Source organism: Melopsittacus undulatus, unplaced genomic scaffold (genome assembly GCF_012275295.1).
Source record: "Melopsittacus undulatus isolate bMelUnd1 unplaced genomic scaffold, bMelUnd1.mat.Z mat_scaffold_56_arrow_ctg1, whole genome shotgun sequence".
Lineage (NCBI taxonomy): Eukaryota > Metazoa > Chordata > Aves > Psittaciformes > Psittaculidae > Melopsittacus > Melopsittacus undulatus.
In genome coordinates, this window is record NW_022994426.1 from 370076 (window position 1) to 388661 (window position 18586).

Sequence of the window (18586 nt, forward strand, 5' to 3'; positions counted from 1 at the left end):
ACACCAAGCCAGTGGGTGTGAAGATCCCACTGACATTCATGTACAACTTCTCTGGTTCATGCTGACACAGGGCAGCTCCCTTGGAAAGGAGCCCTCAGAGCTCTGCTCCAGAGGTGAATCTGCCAGTCTGCTCCCTGACAAAGCTCATCTATCAAAGCTTGGCAACAAGCCGGGTAGAAAATTGTACCCCAGAAACTAGTCCTGAGGAACGAGGATGGGGGTCTCGACGGAGCCAGACCTTCAACTCCCTGGGGTGACCCAACACAGCCCTGCTGGGCCCGGCCAGGCCAACAGCCCATGTCAGGGGAGGAGGATTTGCATCCTGTCCTCATTCTTTCAGTCAGCATCTGCTCTGGTTCCAAGGGGCAGCACAGTGCAGTGCTGAACAGGAGACCTGCCAGGGCCACAGGGCTCTGCTAAGACACATTCTCTTGGGTTTCTAGGTCAGCTTCTACCTGCCCCAATCCAGCCTGTGTCTCAGAGACAAGAAACCTCCTGGAGCCATGCTACAAAATCCTCCCACTTTCAAGATAAATACCCAGCCTCTGATAGCATCTCTGCTGCTTGCTTATCCTTGAGTGCTCTAACAACAGCATTCCCACTTTGTCAGGCTGACCCACTGTCCTCGTAGGGCTGCTCATGAAGGGGAAATAAACCCTGTCCTGCACCAGCTGGGTGCAGAGCCTTGTTCCGGGTGGTTCAGCATTCCCAGTGGGGGGACCCTCCCTTCTTCATTTCAAAGCTGCTCCTTATCCACACAAACAGCCACGGCAGGAAACAGCCCAAAAGCACCCCGAGCCCTGCAGGAGGCGGACATCAGAGCCTGAGCCTGGCTACATGCTCCCACCACCAACCGGCCTCCTCCTGGCTCCTCAGCATCAGCATCTCCTCAGCACAAGCATGGGGACCACAGTGGGTTAGCCTCTGCCCTGAGCACCATCAACGGGAAGTTTTACAGAATCAAGGGGCAGAGCTTGTCTCCATTTGTGTTCCCTGTCCACAGCTCACCCCTCCATGATCACATCTGCCCTCCCTGCCAGGCTGGGGAGACCACGGACACCACTCTGCACATCGCGGTTCTCCAGGACACGGGTACGGCTTGGCCAGCTGCTGCCAAGCACAACATTTAATGACCAAACTCCCCCTGCTTTTCCTTTGGGAAAAGCTCTCAGCTTGCTTCTAGAAGCACAGCTCTCTTGAAGACTTCTAACCCTCTGGCATTCAGTTGTCAATAGGCACAGCACAACAGGACATGTTTGGTTCTCAGTCATATGGAAATGTTGCACAGAAATAAATAATCCAGTCACAGGCTGCTATGGGCCAGTCACGTGCACTGGAAAACAGCCCCAGCGACACTTACCATCTTTGCTGAGAAGGATGCAGGGATGACAGACTGATTGGAGAGGTGGAGGGTTCGGGAAGCATCTTGTAGAACTTGGATGCTGCCAAAATTGATCTGGCTTGGCTGCACGTGGACAACTGGTCCTTCTCCAGTGCTCAAGAAATGGATTTTCTGCTCCAGGAGGCAGCAGGAAGGAAAGAGAAAAAAACAACAGGGAAAGTTTAGAATGACTGCACAGCTCTAAGGGTGCTCGTAGGCTGAGGGAATTCTGACTGTTTGAAGCTGTCAGGGTTGTGAGGCTGAAACAGGAACGCTGGAGCAAAGGTGGCACCTGGAGTGGTCCCTGCAGATCTGAAAGTCACAAGATCCCATTATGAGGGGATACAGAACCCCCATCTCCCATGCATGCTTTTCACACCTCCTCGTTGCTGTCACCTCTCCTTCCTCCACCCTGTGCCTACACCTGCTCCTTCTAATGCTCTGTCTTGCCATAAATCACCCTCCCTCACTGCTGTGGCTGCACGGCCACACTGCACAGGAACTTCTTCAACCTTCCCGAAGCCTCTCCTGGGAAAACCAGCACAAGGTTGGAAGCAAAGCTCTTCACAGTAGAGATCATGAAAGTTAGTTGCCTCTCATTTGTGCTTGTGTGCATTCCTGCTATTAGTTCCTTATTGCATTGAGACATCAATTATTAATTGCATCATTCGAGCAGTATTTTTTCTGTTGACAGCCTGAGACCAAACAGTTTGTTCCTGCAGGAGGGGCACAAACCAGAGGAGGAGGAATGTGGATCCTTTTGCTAAACCCCCCTCTCACATCACTAAAACCAAGGAGAAGTTATCCAGTCTGGCTGGATTTCTCCAGCTCCAAACACCCCAAGCCTTCAGCAGGCTTGGAGAGCCTGAAGAAGGGAAGGTTTTGGAGAGACCTTAAAGCAGCTTCCAGGGCCTAAAGGGGCCAACAAGAAACCTGGAGAGGAGCTTTGAGTAAGGGCCTGTGGAGACAGAACAAGGAAGAGTGGGTCTAAATTGACGGCGGGGGTCATCAAGATGAGATCCTGGGAAGAAGATCTTCCCTGTGAGGGGTGGTGAGGCTCTGGCACAGATTGCCCAGAGGAGCTATGGCTGGCACAGGCTGCCCAGAGGAGCTGTGGCTGGCACAGACTGCCCAGAGGAGCTGTGGCTGGCACAGACTGCCCAGAGGAGCTATGGCTGGCACAGACTGCCCAGAGGAGCTATGGCTGGCACAGGCTGCCCAGAGGAGCTGTGGCTGGCACAGGCTGCCCAGAGGAGCTATGGCTGGCACAGGCTGCCCAGAGGAGCTGTGGCTGGCACAGGCTGCCCAGAGGAGCTGTGGCTGGCACAGAATGCCCAGAGGAGCTGTGGCTGGCACAGGCTGCCCAGAGGAGCTATGGCTGCCCCATCCCTGGCACTGTTCAAGGCCAGCTTTGATGTGGCTTGGAGCTACCAGGTTTAGTGGAAGGTGTCCCTGACTGTGGCAGGGGGTTTGAACTGGAGGAGCTTTGAGGTCCCTTCCAACCCAAACCAGTCGGAGATGCTGTAATATCTTGCTTTCTGCAATATATGGGACAGCCACCATCCTCCAGCTGAATTGCTCACCCTTTGGGCAAAACATTGACATGTTCACCTCCACATCAAAAAGATTAAGTTAAGGTGAACTTTGAAACTACAAACTGTTAGCCCAAGGGTAAAAGCTGTGCAAGAAACCAGGAGTTAAAAAGCAGCTCACAGTTAAACAACTGGTTGGTTATTCTAGTGGGGAGAAACTTTCCTCTTCAAGGGAAATATTCCTTCTATACAAATAGAAGTTGCTCCTAAGAGCAACTGTGGTCAAACTTCAGACCTCCAGCACTGCCTGGCCTTCCTGTTGACTCTTTACACGCATATCCACAACAGGCTGGAGTGGAGATACTTGGTGCCATCAGGGGATTTAGTAGCAGCATTTTTGTTCACTTTAAGAAAAGTTTAAAGCCCTGCAAGTGCTTTCAACATATCAGCCTTATTTTTCATTGCAGACAGCATCAGGTTCCCAGCAACCCTCTGACATCCTCTTTCATGCCCCAAGATTGGACAAGACATTTTAAAACAGCTGCTTCAAAAGTTACTACCATTTAAAGTTTCATTAACTAGATTTGTTCTCTGTTTCAGCCAGATGAAGCCAGGAGACTACAGACACCATCCCCTTGTCTACATTTTGTTGTCATTGCTGCTGTTGCAAACAACATCTTTCAGCAGGCTTCAGCCCAGGAAGGCTTTGCCTCATCCACTTCCAAGCTTGGTGGACAAACAAAGACTCTGTGCTCCAGATGTAAGCGGTGTGCAGACTCTGGTGTCCTTGGTGGGGCTTTTGGCAAGGAGATCTGATGGATGGATGTTGCTCACACATGATGGACCTGACTTCCAGCAAAGCTGCATTCCAGCTCTGGATAGAACATCCCTTTGGCACCGTTTCCAACACAGCGCTCGCTGTAGCTGCTATCAGGGTGTCCCTGCCTGCTCCTCAACACAAGTTCTAATGAAGCAGCAGTTGCTGTTCAGCTGTAACAAACACAGCAGAGTACAAGAGCCAGGGACTGCTCTGGGTTTCAGGTTAGGCTTGGTATCCTGTCTCACACACCCGTAATTATATGCTGTGTCAGACACTTCCATACTGACACGTGCAAGTGTCAGACACACCACCTAAGGGGATACCAGCCTCCCTCTTCTCCAGGCACTAGTGTTGCTTAGGCCATGAATCCCTGCTTTCCTTGTAGACAACAGCCATAGATCATTTTCCCTGGAAAGAACCCCTGTACGCTTTACATCCCACCATGATGAGAGGCACAAAGGCACACGGCTGCCCCAGCACTCACCAGTGGGGATTCCTTACTCCCAAACACCGCAACATGAGCAACGGTGTCATGATTTCCTGTCACCTGGACTTCCAGTGTGAACGGGATCTCCACCGAGCTGTGAGGCTGGAGAATCCCACGGGGCTCAGGGCTGGAGTACCACACAGCAGCAGCCTCCTTGTTCTCCTACAAGGGACAGAATCAAACACGACTTCAGAGTGACCTTTGAGGAAACTTTCAACTCTTTAACATCTACTGCAACAGCAACTCACACACATGTCGAAAAACCCCTACGAGAAAGCAGAAAGGCACAACTCAAGATGCAAGAAATGCATGGGTTCAGCATCCTGAGGGGGTCCAAAAGCTGCTGCCTCCACAACCCCCCATCCCGTGCTGGCAGCCTCCTTGCAGCAGCTTTTCACAACCATACATGTTCTCCTGCATTGAAATCATCCCCAAAACCAGAATATAATCTGCTTCCTGCAGAGTTTAAGCTGCTTCCTGAAGTTGATCTGCCGGTAGCTTCCTGTTCCCAGCAAACCTTTAGGGTTGAATACAAATCAGCAACATCTTAACCAAACCAGGTTTTTCCCTAACAAACCCCTAGGTGGCACTGGAGGCAAGAGGCGGATGCGATGCCAAACCTGAGGAAGAGCCCAGTAGCAGCCTGGAAGGTTGCTGTCGTTCACAAGGGTCAGCATCTGCTGATAAGGGACTTTGAGAGAGCATCGTCCAAATGTCACAGCCGGCTGGAGCACTCGCAGCGGGGGAACTACACATCTAGGCAGAGAGATGAGCAAAAGGCAATTAGAGTCTGAGACAGTGTTGCTTACTTGTTTATTTCTCAAGGAGCACCAAATGGAGCATGACACGTTTGTCACTGTCAAGTAGACATTTGATACCCCTACAGTGACCAACAGCCTTTCATTTCTTTTCACCCAACAACCTCTTGCAAGGAGGGGCAGACCCTGAGTCTCAGCATCACAAAAGCTGCTCAGTGCCCACGCAGAGCACGGTGCCCTGTCCCAAGTCAGCTTTGTCCCCCCTTTGCCCCAGGAGGCTTGCAAGGACCCTCTCAATGGCCCCAGCAAGGTGTGAGCTCTGAGGGAGCTTTCCCACTGAGGAGGAGCAGCGCTCGCCAAGGCTCCAGGAACACCAGACTCCAGTGGCTCAGGGAAAACACTGCCGTGTCCCTGCCTGAAATCCAGCCCTTTACCCCAGCAATGCAGGGGGTAGACCACCACCTGCCCTGCGCCATCAGCGATAACCCTCTCCCAGGTCCTGTGGCTGCCTTGGTCCTTTCCCCATGGCTCCACACACCAGCTGCTCCCATTTGCACTTGTTCTACACAACTGCAGCCCAGGCACTGACTGCACAACTCTGCCTGGCAGAGGGAACAGCACCGGTGAACTGCATCCCTCTTGCCATTGAACTGACACCCACCGCAGCACAACAGGCCTGAATCTGGCTGAAGCACTAACAACTTTTAGCTTAACTCTGAGAACATCATATTAGAGGGAAGCAGGAAAACCTGAGCTCACCTTCCACACCAAGGACTACTTTGTTTTTTGTAAGATCTCGCCTTTACTTTTCCCTCACCAGTCCTGCCCTAAGGCCCTTGCCCATCTGCACGCCCCCTCCTTAACTGAGACAGACAACAGCTTGCAGCAGCTGCTTGCTGTGGCCCAAACCAGGCTTGGATTCTGGTCATAAGCCAGCACAAGTCCAACACTTGCAGGAAGGAGGAGAGGTGGCCCTTTGGAAACGTTACACCTCAAGCCCCCAGAGCAGGCCAATAAGGAACAGAATCAGTTTCCTGTAGGAAAAGGCTCTGGGCTGTGCCTGTGGCTGAGTGCAAGTGCTGCTCATCGTGGACTGTTTTCCATGTGCTGCTCTTCTCCTCTCTAGCTGGGCAGAACTAGCTCATTGAGCAATGCTCCTCATTTGGAGCTGGAGCCAGACACCTCTATGCAAGGCAGCACCACTTGCTTGTGACAGATGCACAGGGATAGAAGATGGGCTGCAAGAGAAGCGCTGGTACCTGGCTCTGACGGGCAGCGATAACACCTCTCTGCCAACACCATCCACATCTACCACCAGGGCCAGCTTGTATCTCTTCACGGTGTTGGAGCACAGGGTGACCTGGAAGACAAGAGCATCAAATACGTCATCACTCCCAAACCCCATCAGCCATATGCAGTGCCCTCCAGGTCTCATTCCACAGCAAGGAAAGGAAGGATTTAGCAGATCTTAGGAAGATGAGATACCATGAAGACGTTCTTCCCTGTGCGGGTGCTGAGGCCCTGGCACAGGTTGCTCCAGAGAAGCTGTTACTGCCCCATCCCTGGCAGTGTTCAAGGCCAGTTTGGATGTGGCTTGGAGCAACCTCGTCTGCTGGAAGGTGTTCCTGCCCGTGGCAGGGGGTTGGAACTGCATGAGCTGTAAGGTCTCTTCCAAACCAGGATAGGATTCTATGACGTTTGCCTTTAATTCTTCTGCTGGTTCATGTGCAGAGCACAGTCTCTGGCAGTAACAGAAGTCTTTGGACAATATCTGAATTACTGAATACACTTTGCCGTTGCCAGGGCAGATGTAGAGCCCAACACTAGTGCACATCTCTTACTCGCATGACGCTCAGAGCCAGCAGTGCTAAAGCCCCCTCAACATCACTGAAGCTCCAGCTCCACCTCTGAAGCACACAGGGCTGGGCTCTTCCCGTACCTGGATATCCAAGTGTCCCTTGGAGCAGACACTCCCTCTGAAGGGCCTGATAGTAAATTCAGCTGGCTTGTTGGCACCTCGGCCTCTCTTTCTCCACCACAGACCAGTGCGCTCTGACACCTGAGCAAAACTGGTCACGCTGGGTGCTCCCAAGCCGTCCCCAGGAATGCGAAGGTTGAAGTTGAAGGGCACTGGGGAAGTGTTAGTGAGGCGGCAGCACAGGGTGCGAGGAAAGCCTGGGAAAAGGAAACAACAGGAGTTTATTATCCCGTGATTCCTGGGCTGGACATCCTGCTGTGATAAAACTGCACTTGCAGTTTGCCTCCTTTCAATGGCAATTACAGCTGATTGAGAAGCTCTGTGGGGAAGTCCTCGTCAATGAAGTTCCCTTTTATGCTTGTCACACAGAAATGCCCACTCTGTGTGATGCTCAACACCACAATGCCTCTCTCTAACTGTCAGGAGCTCTCACCTCCCCCAAACCAGCACCAATTCCTTCTCAACGATGATGGTGCATCCAGAACATTGACTCCGAAAAGTCAATCCAGAAAATCCCTTCAACTCCACAAACACCCCCATGGTTTTCAAGAGGTAAAAGCAGTATGTTGAAATTGGGAAGAATTTGGGAGCCACAGCATGATGCTGAGCACTCTAAAGCACTTTCTCCAGACAGGAACCTCGATGCATCTCCTGGCTTGGGACAACCAAGACTGAGCCCGTGACAGCTCATAGCACACTTGACTGGAAGCAAACCTGAAGCTTGCTCAAGAACAAGCAGGACAGCAGGACCTGTGTCTCACCCTCCCGAAGGAGTGGGGACACACAGCCATGCTGCACGCTGGATTTTGTTACCCCACAAAGGCTGATGTGGCTTCAGCTTTGGTACTTGCTTTCCATCATGGAAGCCACTGACACAATCACAGCTGACCTGGGGACTGAGGCCACATTTCAACTTTGGACCGTCTCAGTGAGAAGTCCTTTGCAAGATTGAGACAGAGAACCAGAATGTGCATCTCAGTGGAGATGCTCTGGGTGCACAGGCCTTTTGGTGGGGAAGGAGGAGCCCGTGTCTGAAGACATGAGTGCCCAATGCAGAGCTCCTGCTTGGCCATGTTACCTGGGAGCTGACAACGACTTGGCCTCACAGCACTAATTGATTTCTCATGCTAATGGGCAGGTGGGTAAATGCTGCCCTTGCCTCTCAACAGCAAAATCCACCCAGGGCACCTACAACTTGCCTTCAACTCCCTTCTCCAGTTGTCCCAGGACAAGAGACACTCTCACAGTCGTTCTTTTGCCAAGGACTGGGAGACTGGGGCTGGAATGACTGTCAGGGACACCAGAGAACACTGACTTTCTACTCCTTAGGTTCTATTTGAACCATTCAATTGTCTCTGTGCCATTCTGTCTGGTTCTCTTTGATCTCATGATGGCAAAACACTGCCTAGCAGCTGGCAGTCCTGCTTTTGACATGCTGAAGGTGGCTATGGAGGAACACAAGTGACAATGATGTCCTGGCCAAGTGCTCCATTTGGATAAGGCTCAGACCTCCCACCCTGCAGCCCAAGCCCAGGGCACACTCACCGAAGGAGACTTCACCGAAGCGGAGGCACGATACATCGAAATGAAACGCTGGCCCAATGACACAGCCACTGTGAGGACAAAGGCAGAGGAGACATTGCCTTGGTTAAAGAGCACTGCAAAGCCTTCAGCTTTCCTTACCGTTCCGGTGGGTAAAAGCCAGCCTGAGAACCTCAGCGGGTTTCAAATCAACCCCTCACCCTCATGCTCAGCACAGCATCCAGCTGCACAGGAGGCAGCCAAAGCAAAGTGGTCAGTAGCCCATAGCTGCTGGTGGGGCTTGGGGCACAGTGTCATGCAGGGTATGCCCCCAAGTTGCTGAAGGCCTGATGAAGGACACCAAACAAGTGCTGGCTGCGTGCCTCAGTTTCCCCATCTGTAATGTGTTGGACACATGCGTGCCCCCAGTAAAGCAGAGCCGATGGAACTACCCTTTACAGCCACAGCTTTCTTGCTTTGGCATTTCTTAGCTGGAACTGCTCTTTCCATGGAGTACAGGAAAACCTTTCTCAGAAGATCTTGACCTACACAATCATTATGGGGGCAGGACTTTGAGACATGAAGCCAGGGGAGCCCCAAACATCCCTTGATAACAGCAGCAACAATTCAACACAGTGGACAGTTGAATCTTGGAGGAAAGCACCAGCTCATCACCAGTGCACCAGCTGACACATCCAAGAGCAACACGTCTTACACCACCCAACAGAGAAGCCTAAAATCATCTATGTTGGAAAAGACCTTTCAGATCATCAAGTCCAACTGTCACCACAGCACTGCCAAGGCCACTACTAAACCATGTCACTAAGAGCCTTGTCTACATGGTTTGGGAACACTTCCAGGGATGCTGACTCCATCGCTGCCCGGGGCAGCCTGTTCCAATGCCCGAGCACCCTTTTGGGGAGAAATTCTTCCTAACATCCAGTCTAAAACTGCCCTGCACAGATTGAGGCCACTTCCTCTTGTCCTTTTCCTTGTTACTTGGGAAAAGAGACCGGACACCTCCTGGCTCCATCCTCCTTTCAACTACTTGCAGGGATAATGAAACCTGAACCCACCACATCACCTCACCTGCCCTTAAATTCAGCAGACTTTAAGGCTCCAAACTCCAGCACTCACCAACATCCACTTGAATCACCACGTGAAGCTGCACAACACCCATTCATTTCTTTCACGGTTGATGCCAACCAATGCCAGCTCTGCCTCTCAGTTCAAAATCAAGGACCACAGCAAATGCTCTGTTCAACCCAAACTATTCCACAGCTCCCTCTTGCTGACAGTTACACTTCATTTGCTGCTGCAGTCGCAAGGAGTCAGGGTCAAACTGGAGTCAAGGTTAGTGTGGGCTCTTAGTGTGGGGATGCCAGGATGAGAGCTAAGGTCAAGACCTCAGACAAGCCTTTTCTTTCTCTGCTTCATCAGCAAATGAGGTAGGTGGGAGACGATTACCCAGAGAGAGCTACAAATGTGACCACCAAGCTCTTAGAACCCTCCTCACCTCACAGTCAGCGTCAGAGGCTCAGGGGATCCCTTCACACTCAACTGGAATTCTTCTGTGAACTGCCCCAGGACACTGGCATTGAAGGAGATCCGGATGACCTGATGCTCCAAAGGCAAAAGCATGCCCTCCCGGGGGGCAAAGGTGAAGCAGGAGTCCAGAGCTCTCTCCGGATACACCACGCTGAAGGGAGCCTCAGTAACTCCTCTGTTGAGCAGGAGCACCTGCAGCAGCAGCAAGAAAGCAACATGGAAATACATGAAGAATCCTCTTTACTTACTGAAGCCTCACTTCTTTTCTACTTTAGCAATTAACATCTGTAAAAGGCAGAAGATGCTGAGCGCTGCTGCCAAATACAACAGGACAAGTTCTGCCCCAGGGCTTTTTCATGCAAAGCAGGGATAACTTCACACAAACAGAGCCACTCTGGCCTTACTCCCCTGACACAGAGCACTCCACTTGACCTGCAGTGGCAAGGACCTGCTCAGCACCACCAACTTGATTCAGACCCATCCCACACCTCCACCAGGCTCACTGCTGCCCACGAGCCATCCGGATCCACCCCATGCCCTGCCACCCGTCCTGCTCACCCCGTAGCTGTGGCTTGAGCCAACAAACACCTTCCCGACGCTCAGCTGGTCACAGCTGAGTTCCACCTGGGGCCCGACGCCTTCCCCGCTGATGCACAGGGGCAGCCTGGTCTCACAGCCTGTGGAGGGAAATCTCTGTGAGCGCAATTCCTTCTGCTACCCATCACTTTCCAGGTTGTCTCAGTGCTGCTGCCGGTCCCTGGCCTGCATGGAACCACCTCCAGATGCTCCAGGAGAAGATACGGGACCCATCTCGTCTCTCAGGAGATCAGCCTTGGGGCTGGTTTCTCATTTCTAACCAACCCCCTGGGATGGTGTCTCAGAGAACCACAGAATGGTTTGCATTGGAAAGGACCTCAAGATCATCCACTTCCAGCCCCTTGCCATGGACAGCGACACCTTCCACTAGACCAGGCTGCTCCAAGTCCCATCCAGCCTGAACTTGAACATTGCCAGGGACGGAGCAACTTCCTTGGGCAGCCTGTTCCAGTGCCTCACCACTCTCACAGCAAACAATTTCTTCTGGATATCTAAACTAAATCTCCCCTGTTTAAGCTCAAACCCATCACCCCTTGTCTCATCTCTCCAGTCCCCCATGAAGAGTCTCCCTCCAGCCATGGAAAACCAGCCCTCTCACTGAGCAGATCACATAAGCCAGACATGTACTGCTAACATACACATCCCTTGGTGCAAACGCAACCGAGACCTCAAGGCTTACAGCCAAACTCCAGGGTGGCTTCTTTCCCTCAGATTTGCTAGAGATGACAGAGCACAAGATCTTCAGTCTGAAAGCTGCTCTCAGCCAATGAAGCCTGAATCCTGGCTCAAATTTTGGACGAGATCTCACTGCCATCCCATTCTACTCTGCACACAAGGCGAGCAGCACCAGGAGGAGGAGAGAGCCACGCAACCGAGACTCATCTTGGAGGTAAATAGTCTACAGGCTCCTGGGGCTCCTTCATTAAAGCTGTGTGTGTTGCAAATGCTGGCAAACCCGTGCCAGGAAAGCTTATTCCTTCACTGCTTTGTCTCTTCTGGGGTCAGGAAGCCAGAGCCAGGCACCCTGAGCCCTGGCCTCAGACAGGAGACCACCGGGAACCGCAGGGACAGCAGCATGTGCCAGCACTGTCCTCTTGAGCCCTCCAGAGCTACACGAGATCCCAGTGGGCTGGAAGAGTGTTTGTACCTCCTCTGTGGGAACAGGAGCAGGAGGAAGGAGCTGTACCTGAGATGTCACAGTAGGCTGCCTCTTGGTAGACTCTGGCTTCTTTGGGCTTAAAGATCACATTGATTTCAAGTGAAGAATTTGGCAAGATATCTCCCTCCTGAAACAGAAGTGACAGCAAACTATTTATCTTCAAACAGCACATTCTTGTTGTCACTACAGCCCTGTAAGCCTTTATTTAGAGCATCAGCAAAGAGCAAGGAGCAAGCAACACTTGTCAACAGAATTTAGAGGAGAGCTTGGAAGCAGCTGCAGAAACACCTTCCAAAGTCCCTCGCCTTTACTGGCGCCCGGAAGGGGCTTTTGTTACCCTCAGAAGAGACTGAGCTCTGGCTCAGGGATTTAAGTCTGGGCCACGCTACCAGTTTCTGCAACTGTCTGCTGCTTCCTCAGGGTCTTCTCTCTCTGCTGCTCTCCCACAGGATCCTGGCACTGGTGCTCAGGCCCAGGAAGCCTTGTCACACATTTCAGCAGGCATCCCTGGTTTCTATAGGCTCTCACTTCCTCCAACTGCTTTAAGCAAAGGCACCTCGTACAGCCCTTCAGCCCCTAGCATTACAAATACACTTGACGTAAGTAGCTACACCTCTGGCAACTGTAATAACGCTACAGGAATTCAATATTGAGTTGACGGAAGCAGATAAAAAGAACAGAGTCATTTTTCTATCAGCACAGCCAGGCTCTGATTCCACTCTGCTCTTGGCTATTCTCAGGAATTTGTCCAGAAGAGCCTTGAACTGACTGGAGCCTCCAGCACTCCTGCAGCATCAGTGCACCAGTGTCCCTTCTTCACCCCCATGCGCTACATGGAAATGTGTCCGTACAGAGAATAACTGATACCTCTGAACACTGTGAGGACACTCATGAAGTGCCCTTGAGTCACAGGCCTTGCAGCAGAGCCCAGCCTGGGGTCGGCTCTTGCTGCTGTTCAGAAATGCTTTCTGCAACAAGCGCCCCCAGCCTCACCAGAAACCTGATGTCTCCTCTCTTGGCACATGGAGCAGCTGACCTGGGATCTGCCAAGGGACCTCATTCAGAGAGGAGAAGGACGAGGAGCAGGAAGGGAGGTTCTCAGCCATCACTTACCATGGGCACAATGGTGAAAATATCACTGCAGAAAGGTGTGGAGTCTCCCTGCACCTCTTTCCCCTGGCTCTGGGAGGTGCAGATGGGAAGGGAAGGGTGTTCTCTGAGAGGGGGGACCACCCCGTGCTCCTTAGGGACATCAACCAGCTTGTCCTCTTCCTGCCTCTGCAGCCTGTGCCATGGGAGAGACGAACCAAGGAGATCATTGAAGAAGCAGCAGATTTGCAGAGCCTGTCGTGTCCGTGCACGACCAGCAAAGCACTTGGCAAGTAAGAGCAGCAGCTCAGCACAGGGCTGACCCTGAGACACAGGCTCCCCCATGGATCCCATTATTCCTGTGTTCCCAGCACAGCAGCGAGTTTTACTCCTCACTGAGAAGCTCACCAGAGGTTTCTTAAAGCTGGCAGCCCTCAAGAAAAAGCCTCCTGCACTGGGAGGGGAGAAGCAACCGGGTTTCAGCTGCACATTACCAGCAGCACACTTTTCCCCTCCCCTTTTGCACCCACAGGGATGAGGAGACAGTATCTGCACTGCCTTGCACCAGAGGACCCCGGTGCACTTCCAAAGCAAACCAATGGGTTTGGCATCCCACCACTTCAGTGACACAAATGGGTTTCTGTGCATGAAAACAGAGGTGCCAAGAGAGGAAGGGACTTTGCCCAGCATCACCCAGGAAAGAAGTCAGGACCAGCATCTCTGAATGCAAACCCTACACTGAGACTTGAACCACCTCATCTTTTCCCTCATTTTGGCCTCCTCTGCAGAGCTGCAATGCAGTTAACCTCTGCTTTACTGCTGGTTGCAGCAGAAATCATTCTAGTGGTTAGAGATCACAAGCGGGAGATGAGAGGGGAGCAGTGCTGCACAGTGGTTACTCCTTGCTGGGACACTGCTGTCCCCCCCTTCACACTCCAGTCCTCTGCCCACAAAGAACCAGTGGGTAACAGCACTGGGGGACCAGGGGAAGGCTCCATGTGCAGGAAATCGAAGCAATGCCAGATGAACAAGCATCATCCAGCTAAATCCAAACACAAAGAGAAAGGGAACAGGCAGGGACATTACTTGCTGCACACACACGGAGCCTCGCACACATGCTGTGCATGACGAGGGCTTCCACGCACTGGGATGAGCAGCCCTCAACTCAAGCTCCATCAGCAGGCCATAATTACATCCCCAGAAGTGCTGCAGGAGGGACACCTTCTAATGAGCTACGCTTTTTGGGGTCACATCCCAACACAGGCTCCTGCACTGCCTCCTCTCAGGAAGAGCTCCTCTCTCCTCTGAGATCTCAAAAGCTTCTCTCACAGCAGGACAGTGGCCTTTGAGCTATGACCATCCATCCAAAACAGAGTCTAACAGTGGAAAACTAGTTCTGGCCTTCGAGGCATTTCTGACCCAATTACGCTGAACTTGATGTGCTCAAAGCCCTTGACAAGTGCTGCAGTTCAAGGCAGTTTCCTGATGAGCTCTGGGTTCACACTAACTCCTGTACACCTGCACCCATCAAAGCCTGAAAAGTGGCACAAGGATTCCCCAAGTCACAGAAGCTTTTAAGTCTCATTTCCAGTTCATGCCCCCAGGCTGTCAGTGTTTCTCTGCTGCCTGAAATGGCAATTTCAAAGCTTCACCAGAGGCACCCTTGGAAGAACCTGCCCCATCTCTCACCACCAGGACACAGGTTGCTGAAGCCCAAAAGCACTTCCAGGTCCTGGCTGCCCTCACTTCCCTGCACAGCCCTCCCCCTCTACATCTGCCCAGCCGAGGAGCAAGGGCAGAAACACCTCCTTGGGCCAGAAACCAGGACACTGGAAGGCAATTCCCCAGCCTACAGCAGGACGGCCTCCACCTTCTGGGCCAACCGAGCACTCTACCCTGCGTGTGGCTGGAAAAGGAGCCTGACACCTTATCAAAGAAACTGCTTGAGTATCTTAAGAGTTGTGCCACCTGCAGCTCTTCAGTGCTACTGCTCAGTGCAGTCCCAGGTACCGAGTGCTGACACCTTCCTCAGTCTCATGGACCCTCCGCAGTGCACGCAGCTCTGAACTCAATAGTTTGTGGCTCCCAAAAGTGAATTTGCCCTCTGAGGCAAGCCAGTGATTGCAATCAACCTTCTCTCCCCAAAACATCATCCTCAGCTGTAGCACGGGTGGGACTGGAATGGCAAGGGTTAAGCTCCTGTGCATGGCTTTGTCTGCCCTAATCCCTTCAAAAGCCCCAAGAGCCCTCTGAGGCTGTGTGTTACTTTTCCCCTGGGGCATCTATCTTGCTGGGAGGAATCTCTCAAACAAACCTCAGCTTCTGCCGCTCCTCCTCTTCCTCATCAACAAAACGCTTCCACTGGAAGTGGGCCGTGATGCCACTCTGGTTGTGGATGACCAGGGAACTTTGCTTTGACAGCGTGAGGGAAGTCTTCTCAACTGTCAAGGAGCTCTTGTCCAGCCTGATGTCGGCATTTACAGCTGTTCCACAGAGGCTTTTGTGAACATCTTCACCTGAAACAAAGCAAAGGCAAAGTCTTGGCTCATCTCACTTGCTGATGGAAGTACAAGGAACGGGGCAATCTGCAGGCAACAGGAGAAAGAGCTGCAGTTCTGAGCTGCATCAGCAGTTCCCCACATCAGGACATTTATCGTATCCTGACAGCTGCACATGATATGGCATGAGGATGTCCTGGCACCACCTTAGGCACCTTATTTTGGGGGGTGTTCGTGGAGATTTATCCCCAAGGTGACAGCATTTACAGTGAGACTTTGCAGATGTGCCCGGGTGCCCTTTGGGCTGCCATCCCACTCAGGTCACAGGGAATTCTACATCCAAATCACTCAGTGATGCTGAGGAGCCCACCTCAGTCATGGCTTGCCCAGGCTCTCCTGCAGGCAGGAGATGCCCCCACTCTCGTGTCATCCTCATCTCCTGCTCCTCAAATATTGGCCATAGCTCTCATCTCAGAAACCAAGCGGGAGCATTTGAATTGAAATGGACAAGAGCAGAAAGAACAATGGCAAGTACAGAGCAGCTTCTGTGCTGAGCTCTGCACTCAACAGGGTGCTATGGGGCCCTCGGATCCATCTGCCAACTCCTTTTGCTCCTGCTGCTCTCACAGCCAAGTGCCTCACCACTGCCAGCACATTCTCCCTTGTCAAATGTGCTGCTGTTACCACTTCACCACTGGAGAAGTGAGTCCCTTCACTAGGGTAAGTGTCCGCTGGAAAGCTGGAGACTTCCAGCATCAGAGCAACACGCACAGCAGCACAGCCATTCCCAAGGGTTTCTCCAAGGTGCTGTTCACCACCTACCTTCAGACATCATTACACCCTCACATTACTGACTCCAGCCCTAGCAGCAGCTTCTTCCTAAACCTCACCATTAAATAACTGCTGCTCACAAGGGGGTTTCTACAGAATCATTCCCAGGCTACAGCAAAGCTCAGAGCACCCTAATGGCTACTGCTGCCACACTTACTACTCCTCACAGTCACAAGACCTCAGCATGGCCCAGCTCTCGGCAGAGCACCCACTGTACCCATGCATCACATCACAAGAAGAGGGTCTCTACCTCAAAGGCCTTGCCAGGAACTGTAACACAACACATCGGGATGAAAAGCAATGACCAGTCAGGAGAGCTCTATGGGACAAGTTGCAGGCTCTTCAGACAGCTCTCTCGCACGTTAAAAGCCATCTCCTTTTCAATCAGGCTCCTTGCTATGCCTTCTTCCCCAGTGGAGCACCCAGAATATTCCCCATCGCTCCCTGTGCACTGTGCTTAGGAAGATCTGCTGCCTTGTTACAGGCTGAAATATTCCAGCACAGCAATATCTGGCAGCCAGCATGGAAGCTTTGCTCTACCCAGCGTGAAGGAGTCGTGCAGAAGGGATTCAACAGGACAATGAAGCCATCAGACGATGATGGCAGACACTGCTCTCTTTGGAAGGACACACAGAAGGTGCACCAAGCACTTACCAGTGTCATAGTGAACAATCATGGGACTTGTATAAACACCCGTCTTTGGTGGGTGAAATTCCACCGTGACTTGCATCGCTTCTCCAACGCCAAGAGTCCCAATGGAGGGATCCACAGAGAAAGGGCTGCAACACAAAGAGAGAGATCTGGGCCCTCCGTTAACTTTGCAGTCTAGTTCACTTCAGCTCTCTTGTGCAAGCAAGGAGCAAGCAAACCACAGGCGGTACAAGAAAACCAGAGCATCCAGGATCAGAAACAGAGCGGGTGACTCTTCCTGCTGAAGAGAAGATCACGTGCAGAACAATCCCATGCAGAAGAACCCTGCAGAAGATCCTGTGGTATAACATGACCTCAGCCCCCCATCCTCTGCACACAGTTCTCAGCTCTTCACCTCTGCAATCCAGTTACTCACAATTCTACGGTTTTTGTGTAGCTCACTTAAACTTTTGTAATGCTTCCCATTTCTTTATTGCAAATCGGGACTGAAATAGTTCATTGCTGAAGTTCAGGAACTCTTAAAACCCTTGTCAAGGAGCTCTCAACACGTGCTCTGTCACCCAATAGAGTAGTTGGCAAGTGCATTGCAAACAGATGCTAGACTTCACTGGGTACTTATTGTGGTGGTGACAACTAGGCCTGGAAATCCCAGAAGGAAACTGTACAGTGATTTACAAGTTCCTGCCCATGGAGCTCCACAGGGAAAAGCAGCAGCCTGCTTAAAGAGCATCCTAGCAGCCTGCTTAAACAGCCTTGCCAGCCTTTGGCAGAAGCTCCTCTCAGACCCTCGTGTTTCACAGGAGACAAGTTGAAAGTCTTCTGAATCCCGTTTCCTGGAGAAGAAACTGAAGCAGCTCAGGTGCACCAACTGAGACGCAGCAGGTCTTTGGTGCGTTCTTAACCTCAGCTCCTGTGCTGAGACATCTGGGACCAAGCAACTCTCAACTCCCAGCCAACTGAACCGCCTGCCTTGCGGATGCAGTGTCACAAACACATTCCCCTCTCCAGTGCAGCAAACTGGAAAACCAGTGACTGGCTTCTGAGACCAACAGGAACAGGACAGGCTGTCTGCAACACAGTTCACCTCAGGCATTTGATGACGGGACCACCAGAGTACAGTGAACTTGTGGCCTCCCAGAGACCGGGTGTACTTGGTTCCTAGTGGTATGGAACCATTTCAGAAGGTTATTTGTGACCACAAGGGTGCAAACCAGCTACTCAGCTACTTGAGCCCTCTCCAGGAAATGTGGGAGAGAGACAGCTCGAGGAGAAAAGGCCCCCAGCCCTTTGCAAATGCACCAGGCACTTGGAGCATCTTTCACCTGCGCCCTCCTTAGCTTTCCGGTAGTCCACTTCTGAAGCCACCACCTGCTCCTCTCCACTTCAGAGCTCATTCTGCTTAGGCATATTTGGTCCCAGGCACCAGACCAAGCCCACGGGAAAACAAAGGCCCTGGACCACACACTCTTATTGCCAGGGCCTCCAGAGCAATTGCTTTCCTCTTATGATCTCTGCTTGCTAATACAGACACAGCTGCTGAGCAACTCTTCAGTGCCTCTCACCAGCTCATTGCTTGCCCATTTCTTGATGCTGCCTTTGGGCTCTGTGACCTGAGCCCCTCGAGCTGTCCTCTGCCACACAGCACCTTCTGCAGCACTCCAGCTGCCTTCCTACCTTGGCTCTTCCAATCTAACAGCAACAGATCTGCAAGATGCTGCCTTGCAGACATCACTGCA

General features: G+C 52.1%; 1 protein-coding gene across 1 annotated transcript in view; it reads right to left on the minus strand.

Moving 5' to 3' along the window:
* LOC117438715 (hydrocephalus-inducing protein homolog) overlaps window positions 1-18586 on the minus strand; it is a 55180-nt gene that overhangs the window by 26889 nt on the left and 9705 nt on the right. Inside the window, exons 6-17 of the mRNA XM_034074157.1 lie at window positions 16854-16978; window positions 15185-15386; window positions 12895-13066; window positions 11809-11908; window positions 10584-10702; window positions 9994-10217; window positions 8502-8569; window positions 6918-7153; window positions 6238-6338; window positions 4841-4976; window positions 4218-4382; window positions 1361-1513 (exon numbers count right to left, since the gene is read on the minus strand). Coding sequence (XP_033930048.1) covers window positions 1361-1513; window positions 4218-4382; window positions 4841-4976; window positions 6238-6338; window positions 6918-7153; window positions 8502-8569; window positions 9994-10217; window positions 10584-10702; window positions 11809-11908; window positions 12895-13066; window positions 15185-15386; window positions 16854-16978 — 1801 coding nt within the window. The remainder of the gene's footprint in view (window positions 1-1360; window positions 1514-4217; window positions 4383-4840; window positions 4977-6237; window positions 6339-6917; window positions 7154-8501; window positions 8570-9993; window positions 10218-10583; window positions 10703-11808; window positions 11909-12894; window positions 13067-15184; window positions 15387-16853; window positions 16979-18586) is intronic.